Raw genomic sequence first — 18,590 nt, 5'->3', positions numbered from 1 at the left:
GATGTTACAAAACCTTCCTGAAATATTTTGTGGGAGACAGAAGCTCTGAGAGGTGCAGGTCACTTCTCTTTCTAGCCCCAGCCACACTCAAATCTCTTTTCCAGAGCGGGGATAGTTTATAAATACTTCATATTTTGTATCTAGATTATTGCAAGTAAGTAGATGTGGATAAATGTGCAATGAAATTGAAGACCAATATCTTAAACAGACTTACTGTACTGTTCTCTCAATAGATATTTCTGAAATTGAGTCAAACCGATCAAGCTCCCCTCAAGATGACCAAAAATTACATCACTCTGATTTCGACTCTCATTCCTCCAATGAAAAACTAAAGGAAAAGCCAAAGTAGGAAGTGTTACTCTTCTTTTTCTTACTAAAGAAGAAATTTTTAATTTGTACCAAATTTTGTTTCAATGTTCTCAATTTGTTGTTCTTTTTGTTAAGTACAAAAGAGGATCCACCCAACAGGTTGTCCAGGATGGGAGCGATGCCCACACCTTTTAAATCAACCAGTGATATAGCTGCTGCTGTCATCGTCACCGAGACAAACAAAGAACCAAAGTACAAAGATGACCCGCCAGGTCAGAGCTACAAATGTCCCATTTGAGATGTTTTTTTTCCTCCAAACAAAACCCATTCGCTGGCGGGAGGAGAGGCGGGGGGGGGGAAGGGAATTCCAAGGGGTATAAACCCGCATGCTTCAGGAATTAAGCCAAACGTGAATTGGAGGGAGTTAGGAAGAAACTTTTCCTATGGCTCCCCAGATTATTCCATAATTGTTTACTACAGGGTTTCTTGCACCTTCCTCACCTGGTACTAGCCACTGTCAGAGATGGGATGCTAGACTAGATGGACCACAGATCTGATCTGGTATGGCAGTTCCTGTGCAGAGCAGCCTGCAATTCTTCTTATCTATAATAAAGAACTAAATAACCAAGTCTTTATTCCATTGAAAAGAGAGGACAGGAGAGAGCTTAAAGATAAAGCACAAAGGTTAAATGTAGGTTGAGTGCTCTTATCCTCAGAAGTGAATCTATACAATTGTACTGACAAAATCCTGGCTCTGTTATCTCCCAGGAAGGTAGGGTCTGAAGGCATCTCTTATCCACATCTTCCCCAGCTGATTGACAGTTGGCATAAATTGGCTTAGAGGGAATTCACATCCAGCCTTCTTGGCTGGCATAGGCTGACTGGCCTTTGGGGAGACCTTAAAAGAGGACAATTGGAGCAAAAGATTGAATAACAGTTTCCTGACAAAAAGAAAATTGTAGGGGGGGGAAAACCATTTGACAAGGATTACATGATTGGGAGATGAGCCTGAAAGCATAAGTTAATTTACTGCCTTGACATTTGTTCTTTAGTTACTTTTTACTTTTGGACACTGCAGTCAGTGCCCTGTGCATTAGGCTGCAGATCTGCACTCTCTGCTGGCATACATGATATTGTTGTAACTGCTGCCTGTAACTAAAAACCTTTCATTCTTTTATGTCTTGTTTGTCCAGTTAGATAACTTTATGGTTTTTACACACAGTATTTCAACCAAAAGTAGCCCCAAGAACCTTTCTTCGGCCTAGTCCTGAAGATGAAGCAATATACGGGTATGCTTCTTTCAACACCTGGTTTTTCTCACCATCTATCCATATTGCTTTTTTTGTTTTCTTTGGCTGCTTTCTTCATGCATTCGTAGTGGTTTTCCCCTAAACAGTCCTATGTCAAGAAAAGGTAACTTGGGTTCTGTATTAAATAGCTGACTGACAACATTTAGGATGAACTTAGTTTTAAAAAAGGAGGCCTAATGTATATGCACAAGAATGCATGCCCCTATATTTGTATATTCAGTCCCCGACTTCATAGACTGATTGTAAATGCAGATTGCTAGTTAAATACCTACCTTTGCAATTTGCACACAGAAACACAATTGCACTTGCAAATGTAGGTATGTATCTTTATGCATGGTCCTTGGACCTCCTCCTCTATGTTAATCTATGGTCTCTAATATCCAAAAATCTAATATGCAGAGAGAAATGTAATCTATAAAAAGGGCATTGATAACTTTGAATAGGATAAAACTTTAGAGGCTGGATTATCATAAAGTAAGGCCTAAGGTCTGGGTGTGGGGGTTTTGTGTGTGTGTGTTGTGCCTGCTTTTGTACACACCCATTCCACAGTTGTGTATATACAAGCTGGAGATTTTTGCAGCTAAATGTGTATCTTCTCAATCCCTAGTTTGTGTATTGTATGCAGCTGTGGAATCTGCACACTGAAAAGCAGTAACAAAATGTCTGTGGACCTAGGACCTAATTTTTTTTAATCTACCCTCAAGTTAAATGTGATAATGTTGACCTCTAGAACTTTGACTGTCTAGAATCTAATATTTGAAATCACTAAGGTGCTTTATAGGAATACAACCTGGATACTTTTTTAACATAAATTATTAAATGGGGAAATGGTCTGGTGTTGGGGAGAGAGTAATAAATCAGTTGGAGATTTGGATTGAAGGGGTGATCCCTAAAGAAGGGGAATTGAAGATCTTTTTATTCCATAGTTCCAGTAGAGAGTTGGGTTTAAAGATCTGAGACCTGATAAACTTCTGAAAGGCTGTCTCAGGGTCAAGTCCTGTGTATTGCAGATATGGATAATGGGTACAAATTGATATATCAGTGTTTAGTTATGGTTCAGTTGAAGAGAATTTATGGTACAGGCTCTAACTGGTATGTTGAGTGAATGATAACAGAAAGGCAGTGTCCTCTAAGTATGTGAAGGTCATCCAGGCATACAACATTTCTGGCAGAGAAAAAGCTGAACTTACTCCAGTACTTGCTGTCTCCTTGGAACAAGAGAGGATTGATTCAACTTACCAATTGGGCATTCTTGACACTCTGCCAACAAAAGAAAGTCTGAAGACTTCCATGTTATCTGACTCTCCTATTAATGACCTGGTGGAGTATTACACTGCATTCTGCATAATGTAGAGAGAAGAAAAAAATCTGAGTGTGATTGCTCATAATTCATTTAAACTGGTATATTTTAAAAACAGCTCTCTATGTGAGGCAGATGGCCCAGTGGTTAGGGTTCTAGCTAAGGACTGGGGAGACCTGGGTTCAATTCCCAGTTATGTCACAGACTTTCTCTGTGGCCTTGGGCAAGTCGCTTAGCCTCTCTGTACCTCAGTTCCCCATCTGTGCAACAGGGATAATAGCATTACCCTACCTCACAGGGGTATTGTGAGGAGACATACATGAAAGACTGATAGATGCTCACACAGTACAGTGATGGGGCCATATAAATACCATAGGGGGATTGACAGCAAGCATGCTTAAGTTTACTTCCTACAAATGATGGGTGTCATATGTATAATATTTGGCCTGGCTTTTTCTTTCTGCATTTGAATACTCTAGTCCTAATACAAAGATGGTAAAATTCAAGAAAGGAGACAGTGTGGGTCTGCGGCTGGCAGGTGGGAATGATGTAGGGATATTTGTCGCTGGAATTCAAGAAGGCACCTCAGCTGACCAGGAGGGGCTACAGGAAGGAGATCAGATTCTTAAGGTACCAGTGTAAATGTTCAGCCCTGCAACTAAAACTGCTTGTTCCTTGATACCATGTGAAAGGATTTGCTTTTTTTACTTTTATCAATATGAAAAAAACCATAATTCCATATTACTTTATTCCTAGGGACAAGGTCACTGTTCCTAGAGCATGATTTTTTTTTTAAATCTGAATTCTTAAATTTTGACTTCTGCTGTTGAAATTTATTAAGATTCAATAGGAGAAGCAGTTGGTAGAAATGTTACACAACACAAATGCCCAAAGATGGAAGTGGATACGCTCACTAGTGACTCTTCCAGTCTCCAGCTGAGAAAACAGACCACAGAGCATGAGACCAGAGTATCTTCCCCTCTCTCCCACGCATCGTTTAGCTGTTGTTCCTCTATGATCTGATTATTTTCTCCCTCCCTTTGCTCACATTTTAGTGAATAAAAGGTGATAGATGTTATTTTATCAAAACTCCTTAGGTTTCCCTCCTTGTTGTTTTTCTACCCCAAAAATCTCTTCTGAGACTGTGGCTCTCCTTTTTCTGTCTATCATGTCCTCCTCCTGAGTTTTCTCTCCTGTCTAAATCAATTGGGCCTGATCCGAAAGCACTCTGAAGTCAATAAAGATTCTAAGTTGATTTCAATGGGGTCTGTCTCAGTCCCATAGTCCCCTGCTTCTCATGTTTTCATTTCTCTAATTGGTTGCTGGCCTGAACAGGTTTTGAAATAGTAACTCCTTTTCTGAAGCGTTGATTCTCCTTCACTGTCTCATTTTTCTCTCTCAACTTTCCTCCTGCAAATAGACCCTGACTGGCCCAAAGACCTTGCACTGGGAATCACTGCACTCCAGTACAGCTCTTCCCCTAGCGCCTCATAGTTTGTCCAAGGCAGTGGACATCACTTCTATGTCCAAATAAACAGACGAGACACACATGGAAAAGGGGGTAGGGTGAGTCCAATTGAGAGGCAACCACAGGGATGTGCTCACAACTCTAGGTGACCAGAATGCGTCTGGATGATATTGAAACTAGGGTACAATCCTGTGATGAATTATAACCATCTGGAGCACACCAGTGCATCAGATTACTTGAAGTTCCTTGATTACTTAGCACAACAGTATACTTGGAATACGTGGGGTTTTAACTACAGAACAGCATAATATGTGGAAACAGATATATCCTTACCTGGACATGGACCTTTTCTGATGTACCTGGGCCATCTGTGCCCATGTTCAGGCATTTTGTAGCCCTTCACAGAGTTCCCTTAACAGCAGGGCACTTTCAGGACGTCACTCGTAGTTACAGGTAATCCATCTTCTGCATACCTATAATGTCCATTGGCATAAGCCAATGAACCTCTGTATTGATGATACTTTTTTTTTTTTTTTTAAACCATAATAAAACAGCCTTTTCCTTTCCTCTTTTAGGGCTTTATTAGACTAACTTTTTCCTAAAACATTTCTTTTGCATCAGGTAAACACGCAGGATTTTAGAGGCATTGTGCGGGAGGATGCTGTTCTCTACCTGTTAGAAATTCCCAAAGGTGAAACTGTGACCATTTTGGCTCAGAGCAAATATGAAGGTAGGCACCTGGCACCAAAGGTGTGACAATGTTTGTTATGATTCAGTATGACAGGCATTGAAAAGAACAGTAGGCCTTTCAACTCAGCTGTGTTTTGTTGGGGACATCACAGATGCTCTTTCTCATTTCTCACTTTTCAAAACACTTTTTAATTGCCCTCATTTTAAGTATTGTAGAAAATTATTGCTGTTGTGTCCAGCTGACTCCCATCCTGGACATGTGGAGGGGGAGAGGTGGGCTGGCCGCTTCACCGTTCAGCTGGTCAAAGAAGAGCCCTGCTCTACTCATCCACCCAGCCTGTAATACGCACCTCTTGCTAGCTCTGAACCTCCGCCATTTAGTTCTTGTCCCCCATGCCCAGTAGCTTGGGCGGCCAAGATGCTGCTCCTTGCTGCCTTCCCCTTCAGCCATGGGATCTGTAGGGGGATTGTTGTCAGATATCAGCAATGCAGGGCTTTTATCCATGAGGCAATAAGAAAATACAAATGTTTGTTTGGTTTTAGATATTACTATGTGTGTGTGTGTGCGCGCGCATGTGTATGTGCTAGAACACTTAGTAATATACAAATATTTTTAAAATTGGAAATATAGGGAGAGAGCTGGGAAAGCTGACAGGACTGCATGAAGAATCAGTTCAAATATCCAGTTCCCTGTGCTGGCAGTGGTTGGGAATGCTATGGATGCAAACCCTGAGGCAGGGAAAACAGTTTTGTGTTGCTCTGCAGTACAACGCACCTCTCACTTCCATTTAGGGTGGCCAGACATCCCGATAAAATCAGGACCGTCCCGATATTTCAGTGTCTGTCCCAAAGATCGGTCGGGATGCAATTTGTCCCAATATCCGCCGGCAGCACTGTTGTTGTTTTTTTGCTAGCCGGCAGGACTCGGCCCCCCCACCCCCCATGTGTCCCAATATTTTCTTCCCCTCATCTGGTCACCCTACTTCCATTGGCTGACTAAAGCAATGATGTTGACAACTTCCAGAACGAATCAGATGGAATGAAGGGCGGGAGGTGGGGGAGATTTTAGGGAATAAAAGGGTGGGCAGGCATAGGGAACATGCCAGTTCACCTTTTCTTTCCCACCCTGGGGATGAAGAGGAGAAATTTCAAAGTTTTTAGACTAGAATAACAGCTTAATCTCTCCTTCACTAACTTACAGTATTTAAGGTTTTAGGCTTGAAGTGCAGGTGAGTAAAACACCACCCATAGAAGACTGTCACAGCAAGGTATAGGACATCTATTTAGCAAAGTTAAACTAAATGATGTCATGTCTTGTCTTTCAGTGTATAGAGACATAATGGCCTGTGGCAGAGGGGATTCATTTTTCATAAGGAGTCACTTTGAATGCGAGAAGGAATCTCCACAGAGTTTAGCATTCACCAGAGGGGAGATCTTCCGAGTAGTTGATACACTGTACGATGGCAAACTGGGTAACTGGCTGGCTGTGAGAATTGGAAATGAACTGGAAAAGGGCATCATTCCAAATAAAAGCAGGTACATTGATTTCCCACCTGCCCACCCAATGTTTAAAATAAGAGATCCCCCCCCCCACACACACACACACCTACTTTTTATTCTCACCCTATTCACCATTTGTATAACCCATTTGGGAGAGGAAGGAGGGGAAAAGAGGGATGGATGGTGTCCATGTTCAAGCGATCACATTCATAACAATAGTGTGTGTAAAATCAACTTTTAAAACTATGGAATTATTCGGTAACAGCTGAGCAAAGATGGCCTTGTAGCGAAGATACTGCACTCAGACTTGTGAGATCTGGGTTCTAATCCCAGCTCTGCTGTAGACTTCCTATGAGATCTTGCACTAGGTGTGTACTTTTTCCATGCCTTAGTTCTCCATCTGAAAAATGGGAATAATACTTTCTTACCTCAAATGAGAGAGGAGAGGGTAAGATAAATTAAATAGCATATGTGAGGCACTCCGGTATTACAGCGATAAGTGTTGTGGAAAAAGCCTCTAATACTTTTCTGTATGCTGCATGTTCTTAGGGAAAGTGTGTTTTCGTGACTTGACAATTTTAATTGTATTCTTTGAAGTACTAAGGGTGACTGTATTGTTGTGGGAATTTTTTTGCTAAATTTGCTTTTACAAACCCAGTTAATTCAGACATATTTTAAAAAGTGATTGGTTATCTGATGTGCTTTTAATGAAGAATTTCAGAGTGCAGCAAAGTCGTATCTAAGTGATATAACTTTCAATATAGTCGCAGTTTTATTTTAAGAAAAAATCTTCAATTCTCCTATACAAAAGTTCCTAAAGTTACTTTTAAAGTGACTTTACAATGTACTTCCATGCTGTCCTGCTTGGTTTTCCTTTCCTATGTGGTGCACCTTAGTCTATTCCTTGTTATGCTGATCTGACCAAGGGGGCTTTACCTTTTGGACTCAATTTAAGATATCTGAGGAAGAGATGATGGAGAACAGGAGGTGGTCGTTAGGCAATTTGCCCATCATTTCATGATGGGTTGCTTCCTCTCTTTCCATCTCCACATACACCACCTTTTCCTTGAGCAGCTACTTGGCATACATTACGTTTGTCATTTGCCTTAGCAGCTAGAGGATTGATTCATGCACAATAAACCTTGCTGCTGAGGCAAGTCAGAGCATCTCTGATATTAATTTTGCCTGCTTCATGGCAAGAGTCCCTGGATGCCCCTCCACAGATTGCCTACCTGCCGAGTTGTCCACTGTATTTACAAATTCATATCCTGGATTCTGCTGAGCTTCTTCCTTTAGTGTGGCATGTTTTCCCTTTGATTGCATTTTTCAAATGGATTCCATGCTGTTCCTTTCAGAGCTGACCAGATGGCCAGTGTTCAGAATGCCCAAAGAGATGGCTCGAGTGACAGGGCAGATTTCTGGAGAACGCGTGGCCAACGATCTGGAATGAAAAAGAATCTGAGAAAGAGTCGTGAAGATCTGACAGCGATTGCATCTGTTAGCACAAAGTTCCCAGCCTACGAGCGAGTTCTGCTGCGAGAGGGTGAGTGAAACTTTACAGAACTGAGCACCTATTCACAGCTTGCTGTTATTGCCCAAGTTTTACTGTCATTTATGTGGCAACTTAATAAGTGTCACCACCCATCTTGGGCTCTAGGCTAAATGTAAAGTATAACAGAAAGTGGTAACATGCTATTCTCCTGGTCAAGATTCTAACTTCTGAGTGCAGCTGTTCTCTGCTCTAAAAAGTGTCACTGCAAACACTGCTTCTTGGAAGTCCATGTTTGTCTCTTCTTTACTTCTACATCAAATTTGCTCACTTCACAAGTAAACAGATGCGTTCTGGTTTTGGTATGTTTTGGCCAGCTTTGCAAACATAACCTGGGATATGAAAGTTTAGCTGTGTTCTTTCTGGCTTATTCATAGACACCTGTAATAATGATTCTTTAGGGCAAATCCAACCCTCAGTTACACTGGTGTAATCCCATTGCCTTTATTAATAGAGTTGCCTAGATGTAACAGAGGGAAGAATTTTTGTCCCCGTAATAATTCCCCTGATGTTGCATGAGTCAGGATAGTTTCCATTCTCCTGTGCTGTTTTGGTTCTACTGTGCTAACAGGAACAAAAAGTAGTAAAAACACTTTCAGGGGTCACCGAGCACAATATGGCCTTCTCCCACTGGCTTACAAGGACCATTATGTTACTTGCGTTGGCCTCAGAATAATAACACTCTCTCATCTCTTTGCCACTGTAAAGTGCTCTGATCCTGCAAATGCTTAAGCATGTTTGTAACTTTAATCATAAGAGTAGTCTCACGGCATTTAGTGTGGCTTCGAGGGCAGTCTGCAGGGCAGACTAGTGAAATTGTACTATACGTGCTCAAATGGCAGAATCATCTCAGCTGTTCTTGATTCTGAATAATGTGAAGGACTATCTACGCTTTTCTTTTTTTCATTCTTCTCCCTTCTAACTTTTTATAATTGTGTGTGCGGGGGGTGGTGAATGACTCACTTTTCCCCATTGGTAAGTCATACATGAAGTCCTTTCGCATTAGGAAGGGTCCTGCATGAATCACTGGGAACCAAAAGGTAGGGGTGGGTGGGTGGGTGTGTGTGGGTGTAATATATAATATGGAGCTTAGATACTTCCAAGATATTAGTCTTAAAGATTAAATTGAACCTTTTCTGCATGTTTGTTTCAATACGTATTGCCCTGGTGATTTTATATGTAAAGACCTTCTGTCTAAATATTTTTTTCTTCAGCTGGTTTTAAGAGACCTGTGGTGATATTTGGCCCCATTGCAGATCTAGCGATGGAAAAGCTGTCAAATGACTTGCCTGATCTGTATCAAACTGCCAGTAAGTCATTCATTACTTTTTCTTCAGCAGTTTGGCTCTTCAGCATTGAATTTTGGGGGAAGGGTAATTTGAACACTCATTTCACAACTGAAAAAAAAAATCTGTTATCATTGCAGAGACAGAACCCAAAGATGCAGGTTCAGAGAAATCAACTGGTGTGGTGCGTTTGAACACTGTGAGGCAAATTATTGAGCAGGTAAAGTATTTCTGTTTGAAAAACGTTTGCTATCAAAAGCAGATTGTTTGTTTGTTTATTTTGTTCCTAAAAACTTGGAGAAAGAATTCTAACATATTAATATGCAAGAAAATAAATGTGTTAATGTGCATTTGAAATTAAGCTGGAACTGTGGGGAAACTGGATCACCAGTCTTACTTGATTTTTGTTTTTTCTCATTTCATTAATTTCCTGTGAATGTGTACTTCAGAGACAACATTAGAAATGAGCCCACTTATGTTAGCCATGAATTTGGCCCCATATTAATCCAATTAAAATGTTCAGATTTTTAAAAAAGCTATTTGTGGACTTGCCTAAGTTTAAACCACACCAGGATCCAGTGCTTGAACAGAGCTGGAATGTTCCAGAATGTCCTCCTGGCTCTACTGTATCTATAGGTACATCTACACCGCAAGTGAAGTGTAATTGTAGAACAGGTAGGCATTTTCACGCTAGCTTTAACCTAGCTAGAATGGGTAACAAGAGTAGTGAAGATGTGACGGCCCCAGTACAAACCTGCTGAGGACTCTGGTTATGTACATGAGTTGATAGTCCCGGATAAAGTCTGTGCCGCCACGTGTTCGCAACTGTTGTTAGCCATGCCAACTGGATTAAAGCTAAAGGTGGGTATGCAATACACTTATATCTTGGTTTGTGGTGGAGACATACCCTATAACTGCCAGGGCCACCTTTACCTTCATCCTAAGCTCCAACTGCAGTCATGGCCATTACAAAGTCAATATTTGACAACAGTTACTACCTATGTATTTGAAATAGCTATGGTAACTGTGTGAAATGTCAGCAAATGCTGACTTTTTAAAGATTACCACTGGAGCTCAAGAGTCCAGGGATGGCAACCAGGACGCCTGAGGGAGAGAGAACCCCTGTAGGCAAAAGAAATATGTGCTGAGGTGAAAACGTGACCCCATTGAAGTCTATGGCAAAACTCCCATTGACTTAAGTAGGGCCAGGATTTCACCCCAGAAGCCTTTCCCAGAGTGTAGTTTCCATGGGATGTGGCCTACGGAGGATATTTGCTTTAAATTTTGGCAGTATAGGTATGAGGCTCTAATCAGCAGAAAATGTGAGCTGTGTCCTGGCTACTCACTCAACATGAATAGCAGCCCAAAGACTGGGAAAATAATTCTGGTGAGGGAAGATGATGAGTGGGCAGGGGCACACTAAAGAGATGGGGAGGGTGGGGAAAGAAAAGAAAATCTCTGACAGGTTGGATCACAGAAACCCCCTTGGGAGCGGCCCCCCTATGTGCCAAGACTACTTCTATCCCTGCTTTCCCTGCCAGCTCAGGACTCCAGCACCCTGTCTTGTTGAGCCAGACACTCCCATCTGCTCCAACACAGACCCAGGGTCTGAATTACTTGCCCCAAAGCTGCAGGTTTACCTGAAAGCAGCTAACAGAAGTGTTCCTGTCTTTAACACTCCGATGCCCAACTCCCAATGGGGTCTAAACCCAAATCAATCAGTTTTACCCTGTATAAAGCTTATACAGGGTAAACTCATAAATTGTTTGCCCGCTATAACACTGATAGATATGCACAGTTGTTTGCTCCCCCAGGTATTAATACGTACTCTGAGTTAATTAATAAGTAAAAAGTGATTTTATTAAATACAGAAAATAGGATTTAAGTGGTTCCAAGTAGTAACAGACAGAACAAAGTCACCGAGCAAAATAAAATAAAATGCGCAAATCTATGTCTAATCAAACTGAATACAGATAATCTCACCCTCAGAGATGCTTCAGTAAGTTTTTTCCTCAGACTGGACACCTTCCAGGCCTGGGCACAATTCTTTCCCTGGTACAGCCCTTGTTCTAGCTCAGGTGGTAGCTAGGGGATTCTTCATGATGGCTCCTCTCCCTCTTTGTTCTGTTCCACCCCTTTATATATCTTTTGCATAAGGCGGGAATCCTTTGTCTCTCTCTGGGTTTCCACCCTCCCCCCCCCACTAGAAAAGCACCAGGTTAAAGATGGATTCCAGTTCATGTGACATGATCACATGTCACTGTAAGACCCCAAGCCTTCATTCCTCCCAGCCTGACTCACAGGAAGGCTTGCTTACAAACAGAGCCCCAGTCAATTGTCCTGGTTGATGGGAACCATTAAGATTCCAAACCACCATTAATGGCCCACACGTTGCATAATTACAATAGGCCCTCAGAGTTATATTTCATATTTCTAGTTTTAGGTACAAGAGTGGTACATTTATACAAATAGGATGATCACACTCAGTAGATTATAAGCTTTGTAAGGATACCTTACAAGAGACCTTTTGCATGAAGCATATTCCAGTTACATTATATTTTTATAAAACCATGTAGACTGCACAACCTCACAATCTCTATGCAAATAAAAGGAAGATAATGAAAACAAGTGTGAAGGGAATAAAGAAATGGGAAACAGAGTACGAAAGGTGCACACAATGTCAGAGTTAGTATATTTGTATCTGAGTCATAGATTCCAAGGACTGAAGGGACCACTGTGATTATCTAGACTGACTTCCTGTCTTATGCAGGCCATAGAACTTCCACAAAATATCAGATCTTTTGGATGTTTCTAATCTTGATTTAAAAATGGTCAGTGATGGAGAATCCACCATGACCCTTGGTAAATTGTTCCAGTGGTTAATTACTCTCATTGTTAAAAAGGTATATCTTATATCCAGTCTGAATGTATTTAGCTTTAACTTTCAGCCATTGGATTGTGTTATACCTTTCTCTGCTACATTTAATTGCCCAATATTAAATACCATGTTCATATACTGTTTTATTTGAATGTCCAAAAAATGTAGGTGAAAGGCGAGGGGAAGATGCCCGTTGTAGTCCCAGCATGTGGTGGGATTTTGGGGAGATTTGGGCCAGGTATGGCCCTGGTTGGGAGGGCCATAACTGGCCTTTTTGTTTTCTCAGCTCTTTTGTTTTCCAACTACAGCACTGACTTGGGCCTTGCTGCTAATAAAGGCTTTTTACCAGACAACATTCCGGTTGTGTATTCAAATAACAACCAGACAACATTCCGGTTGTGCTCTACAGCTTTAGTAATTCTAATAATGTCAGACCATCTGCACCATCTCCCCAGCAGGAGGTTTTCCATTATCTTCATATCCTCTTCTTGTTAACAGAATAAACATGCTTTGTTGGATGTGACTCCTAAAGCGGTGGATCTGTTGAACTATACCCAGTGGTTCCCAATTGTAGTCTTCTTCAACCCAGACAGTAAACAGGGTGTGAAAACTATGAGACAAAGGCTAAGTCCCACATCTAACAAGAGTTCCCGGAAGCTTTACGATCAAGCAAATAAGCTGAAGAAGACTTGCTCCTATCTTTTTACAGGTAAGCAAGAATCTGTCTCTAATTCCTTTTCCAAAAGAGTGGTGGATGTAGGAGAAAGAATGTGTGTGTTTGAGAAACTAAATTAATACTGTTCAGAGTAAGAGATCATCTTGTACAGTAACCTGTGGTCATGTGAAAACCCTTCCTAGGCAATTAGGAGTTCACTATCTTGATGTATTTCATTATAAAGAAATGTTCATATTGAACTTTACTACTGTAATAAAACTATTTCTGAAAAAAAGTGAATAATGAAAGGGCTGGCATTTATTCAGCATTCCCTCCCCCTCCCCCCCAAGCCAACAAAAGTGCAAACATTGTCCTTTAGAAAGTGGTCTAGTAAAAATGACCATATGATTTTCTTGCATTACCCAAAACCTTGTCACATGGAAAAGATTGGATAAAGTAGGTGCACTGAGATTTTAGAATGAATAGAAAAAATATATGAAAACACTAATGCATATATTTTTTTAAATGTCTACAGCTACCATCAATTTGAATTCAGCCAATGATAGCTGGTACGGCAGCCTCAAAGATATAATTCAGCAACAGCAAGTTGAAGCAGTATGGGTGTCGGAAGGAAAGGTATGTGGTCAAACAGCTCATACTGTACATGCTAAATTGTTTTTCTGTTCTGGGAATAATTCCCCTTCAAAGTGGTCAGATGGCAAACTCATCACCCTAAATACTGAACACATGTATATATTGAAAAGTTATACTAATCTGAAATCTTTGCAGTGGGTAACTAAGAGAGAAAAAATAGTACAGGATAAAAGTTTCTTTTTTTTTTTTTATAACTTTATCATGTTGCTCCTGTTATTAAAACCAAGGCGTATAGCTGCTGCTAGGGCATACATATTAATTTTTTATTGGAGCTATTTTCATGTTCCTGGGAGACCCAGAATTCTTGCAGTTTAATGTGCTTCTGTTTCTTAGGTGTTGTGTACCATAAATGTTACTGCAAACTAAAATGGGGGATGAAGTCAAATCTAATCCTTCCACTTTTATAGATGGAAGGAATGGATGACGACATGGAAGATCGCATGTCATACCTAACAGCTATGGGTGCTGACTACCTGAGCTGTGACAGCCGCTTGATCAGTGACTTGGAAGACACAGATGGAGAAGGAGGTGCATACACGGACAATGAGCTTGATGAGCCATCAGATGAACCAAGTGTTTCCTCTATTAGTCGATCTTCTGAGCCTGTGCAGCATGAGGAGGTAAGATATTGGGACTGTGTTGGCAAGACAGTGACTTCCTGAAAGTCATGTGTGTCGTAAAATGGTAATAGAAAATGTCCCTTGTAATTGGTGCCTGAGAAAAGTATGATTACAGCTGCAGCATTATGCTAGCTCCGGTACAAAATTATAAAGTCATATTAATTCTAGCATAAAAGTTAAGCTGCTTCCCTAACTCTCTAGTTTCATTGATAGTGTCACCTGGAGTGCAGATGTTCACTTTTACAGTGATAGTAGTCATGTCATTGCCAGTCATGTGACTACTGGTAATTGGCCCACAAGGCTAGGATTAAAACAAGTCAAGAATTACTTGAATATTCTTGTGATTAACTTCTTATATTTTTGTAGAGTATAAGAAAACCCAGCCCAGAACCAAAAGCTCAAATGAGAAGGGCTGGTAGCAGAGAGATACTTAGAGATCCCAGCCCACCTCCAGCATTCAAGCCCGAGCCACCGAAGGTAATTTGTGGAAATCAATTTGAAGATAGAGTTCATCTTTCTAAAGAACCCACCTGGTGCTGTACATCGTGGGCTATGTTTCTTCTATTAGGGTAACCTGCTGTTGGAAGCTAAAATGCAATTTGGGAAGAGGAAGGAAGGGGAATTGACAAAGAAGAGGATTGTGAGCTGTCGAAAGAGCTTGGCAGCTGGTTGGGAAGGGAATGCTTGAGATTTAGAAGTGGTACCATGTGTTTCATTAGAGGGTTTGGTGACTAGCTGGAAAACTACCCATTTCTCTCCTGATCTCTTCCCCGGGGGAATTCCGGCACTCTTGCTCCCTTACCAAGCCCAAAACAAAGATCTTCCTGAATGTCTCAGCTGAGGAGAAGTTCAGACACACTCCTTCTTGATTTTAATAAGCTCTCTGCTGGGAGCTGGTTCAGAATGGCAGTGGAATGGCAGGAAATCCTCTTGGCTTTTTTATTTTTACCTTTTAAGTAGTAGTGCCGAACTGTGCTCCAGGGTCACTTCAAGAAAGGTGTTGCAGCTATTAATGAAATCCTGTGTTCTCCTCTGACTTTCTTCATGGAGGTGGACACCAACATTGGTCTGCATTGCGCAAAATACACTTACTAGACAGTTAAACAACCATCCTTTCAAATATGCCTTGGCAATAGAGTTTGGGCTGGGTAGCAGTACATGTAAGTGAAATGATGATTGCAGGGAGAATAGGCGTGTGTCCTGTGTAATAGTTTCAGCTCGGAAGAATATTCTCCATATAATCCAGAAAAACCTCTTGCTCTGGTTCTTCCTGTTCTTTCTCTTTTCCTTCCAGAAATCTTTTAAGAATTAAATAGACTGGTCAGATTTTACTGCTCATTATAACACTGCATACAATGTAAGACTTTGTCCCTATTCAAGTCAGTGACCAAGCTCCTATATACTTAAATACTCAGTGCTCTGATCCCTTATGAACAAAGATGGGCAATACAAAAATGCACAAGCAATATAACCAATTTCAAATGAAAATATTTATCTAAAGATGCTGAAGTTGCTGCTATGTGTAAACTTCAGTGTGTTCTTAATACCTATAGGGTAAACTACAAAACAAAGAGGATGTATATGACTTTCCCAAGAACTATGACTCCAAACCAAATAGCTCTAGCACTGTCAGCAATGAGACTTCAGCTGTAGTATCCAAGGCAGCAGCACCTCCTGTTTCTGTGAAACCTGCCTTTGGGCGTCCTATACTGAAGACATCTCAGCCAGCAGTTTCAGCCGCAGAGGAGGAGGAAAAGGCAGAGGAAGATGTAGATGGACGAGAGAGTGCTCCAAAATCTGTACTGGGGAAAGTTAAAATATTTGAGAAGATGGATCACAAGGCAAGGTTGCAAAGAATACAGGAGCTACAAGAGGCACAGAATGCCAGGGTAGGTAGTAACCTACTTTTTCAGTCTGTCCTGTATATTTGTTTAGATATAATAATAGAAACACACATTCTGTGCTATAAGCACCCTCAATATTGAATTTAAAATATCATTAAAAACAAAAACAGTAGCACATTTCTCCCTCTCCTTCCAACCTACCATTATACCAACCAGCAGTGAGCATACACCTTAGGAATCAAAATTGCCCTCGACATCTCATTATTCCTATATTTAAATATATATATATATATAGAGAGAGAGAGAGAGAGAGAGGAGAGAGATTAATTTTATATATATATATATATTTTGGGGAGGAGTAGGTAGGGAGGATAAGGGATATAAAATATGTTCTATGAAGAGGTTTCCTATAGTAGCTACTATAGGTTAATGGCTTTGTTCTTTTTTTATTTCTGTTATTTTGGCAGTACAGTGTTTTACTTTAAATTAAAAACTATCTCAATGTGGGAGCAGGAAATAAGACCAATCATCCATTTGTATTTTAATTCCTTTACAGAGAAACTGAGCTACATTGCTCAGTCTCAGATCTCCTGACTGTATAAACTGAAAGGCATATTTTTTTTTCTTCTGCTCTTTTTAAAGCTGGAAATAGCCCAGAAACACCCAGATATCTATGCTGTCCCAATCAAAACACAGAAGCCAGACCAGAACTGGCCCCAACCCATGAGGTAAGACAGATCCACTTGAAAATACTCCTCTGGTTTATATTTACTACACCAGCAAGAGCAACTTAATTATGCAGCTCTTACTCATGCAAGTAGTGCCCTGACACTACCAATGATTCCTGAAATTTACACGGTGTCAAAGATGAGAAGCTGTAGGGCTGACCTGCCTTGACAGTAGTCGCTTCTGCAAGGCCTTCCTTTCAGAATCTTTTCTTTATCTCTCTTTTTCAGACTGGTCCATACTACTGCACTTGAATTACTCAGAGAGAATTTCACAGATATTGTATATTACTAAGAGATTCGTGGTGCCAGTTCATTTTGTGTCTCATAATTAGATGTACACACAAGATCACTTGTACTTCAACCCTTCAAGGCGTTCCCTTATGTGTCCGAGATTGGATTGTTGTTGTGTTATACTAATCAATATTTGAAAGTGATTTGACAAGTTTCACAGCTTACAGTGGGACTACTTGGGGTATAAGGTCGTACTCAACATCAGTAAGGGTGGTAAAGTCTGATTTTACACAGTCCATTATTATATGCATTTTATGGGTGAGGAAAATGGTGTTAAGTTACTTGCCCAATGGGAGACAGTGAGTCACTACGGAGTCAGGAGAACCACCATGGGCCTGATCCAAAGTTCACTGATGTTAATGAGTGTGTTTCCATTGAGTCTGGTGAGTTATGGATTAGTTCCCAGATATCCAGTCTTGGTGCCTTACCCACTCTACTATGCTTATTCACTAGTATGACTTGGACAGTGGCCTAAGCAAAACCTTGCAACAAACAATTTGAAGGATCTGTTTTGATTTTCATTTGGAAATGTTCTAGTTCTCTCACCCTTCTCATTTGTAACTCCTTTGGGGACAGGGAAGGCCTAATGAGTTGTGAGGTTTTTCTTTTCTTTTTTTATTTTTTTTACAGTCAGCTCCTTTGGTGGATTAAAGTATAATCAAATTGGGAAGGCCCCAAAACAGTCACTGCAGCATTTCCCTGATGAATTTATTATTGCAAAGCTATAGGAATTGTAAGCTTATGGCATCTGTAGTGGGGTTTTTAGGGAGGAGTAAAATATTTAGTTTAACCAAATATGAAGATAAAAGAAACAAGCAACTGACAATTTAGAATGAGTGTTCGTAGGAAGTGTAATTAAATTGGCTAAATCAACACTATTAAACAGCATCGTTGCTTTATTCTAAGTCATTCAGGATCTTAAAAGAATGTGGGGGGAGGGGGGGAAATGCTTCCTCTTGCCAGTGCTCAGTATGGAGTCTAGAATGATAGCTGCTGAAAATCAGTGAAATCCCCCTCCTTTCCTATGTAGAGAATTATTACATGTGCTGTGCAGCGCTGTTTATATTCTATATAAATAATTAGCTTTATAACCTATACAGCTTTTTTCAAACCACTTAACACTAGTCCCCTGTATAAAAGGGCTTACCATCTAACTTTTAGAAATGTTCATGAGGTCTGTGGAGGAGTAGATACCTCTTCAGTGGTGAGATCAATATAGGAAGCCTTCAGGCAAGGAGTAGAAGGCTGTTCGAAGATATGAACCAGCGTGAAGGCAAGAGAGGAAGGACACCAAGTAGTCAGTATGGAAAGTAACGGAGTGGAGTAACAGAGAGAGCGGTGGCGGAGGGGAGAAGGGAGTAGTGGTGTGCAGAGTGCTGAAGGACAGGGTCATGGTTAGCCTTGCTAGCATATAATTGGCATGTCCTCATATCTTAGTGAATTGTTTGCAGTTGTTTACAGGTTTGTGTTCTTCCACTTTTCAGACCAGAAATTGCTGACATCTTTAC

General features: G+C 40.7%; 1 protein-coding gene across 7 annotated transcripts in view; it reads left to right on the top strand.

Annotated features, from left to right (window-relative positions):
• Window positions 1-18,590, top strand: part of TJP2 (tight junction protein 2) — a 91,035-nt gene that overhangs the window by 71,507 nt on the left and 938 nt on the right. For 6 of the 7 annotated variants that reach the window (XM_026652381.1, XM_026652380.1, XM_026652377.2 and 3 more), the window contains 15 exons: window positions 234-345; window positions 445-581; window positions 1,532-1,598; window positions 3,399-3,549; window positions 5,009-5,117; window positions 6,403-6,613; window positions 7,933-8,120; window positions 9,341-9,436; window positions 9,553-9,632; window positions 12,789-12,999; window positions 13,481-13,581; window positions 14,007-14,219; window positions 14,586-14,696; window positions 15,773-16,108; window positions 16,706-16,791. In XM_026652381.1, the coding sequence (XP_026508166.1) occupies window positions 234-345; window positions 445-581; window positions 1,532-1,598; window positions 3,399-3,549; window positions 5,009-5,117; window positions 6,403-6,613; window positions 7,933-8,120; window positions 9,341-9,436; window positions 9,553-9,632; window positions 12,789-12,999; window positions 13,481-13,581; window positions 14,007-14,219; window positions 14,586-14,696; window positions 15,773-16,108; window positions 16,706-16,791 (2,209 nt within the window). The remainder of the gene's footprint in view (window positions 1-233; window positions 346-444; window positions 582-1,531; window positions 1,599-3,398; window positions 3,550-5,008; window positions 5,118-6,402; window positions 6,614-7,932; window positions 8,121-9,340; window positions 9,437-9,552; window positions 9,633-12,788; window positions 13,000-13,480; window positions 13,582-14,006; window positions 14,220-14,585; window positions 14,697-15,772; window positions 16,109-16,705; window positions 16,792-18,590) is intronic. The other variant, XM_024200160.2, reaches the window with a different exon arrangement.

Source organism: Terrapene carolina, unplaced genomic scaffold (assembly GCF_002925995.2).
Source record: "Terrapene carolina triunguis isolate 2854851 unplaced genomic scaffold, T_m_triunguis-2.0 Scaffold113, whole genome shotgun sequence".
Taxonomy (NCBI): domain Eukaryota; kingdom Metazoa; phylum Chordata; order Testudines; family Emydidae; genus Terrapene; species Terrapene triunguis.
Note: the sequence above shows the minus strand (reverse complement) of the source record. Positions and strands in the feature narration are given on the sequence as shown.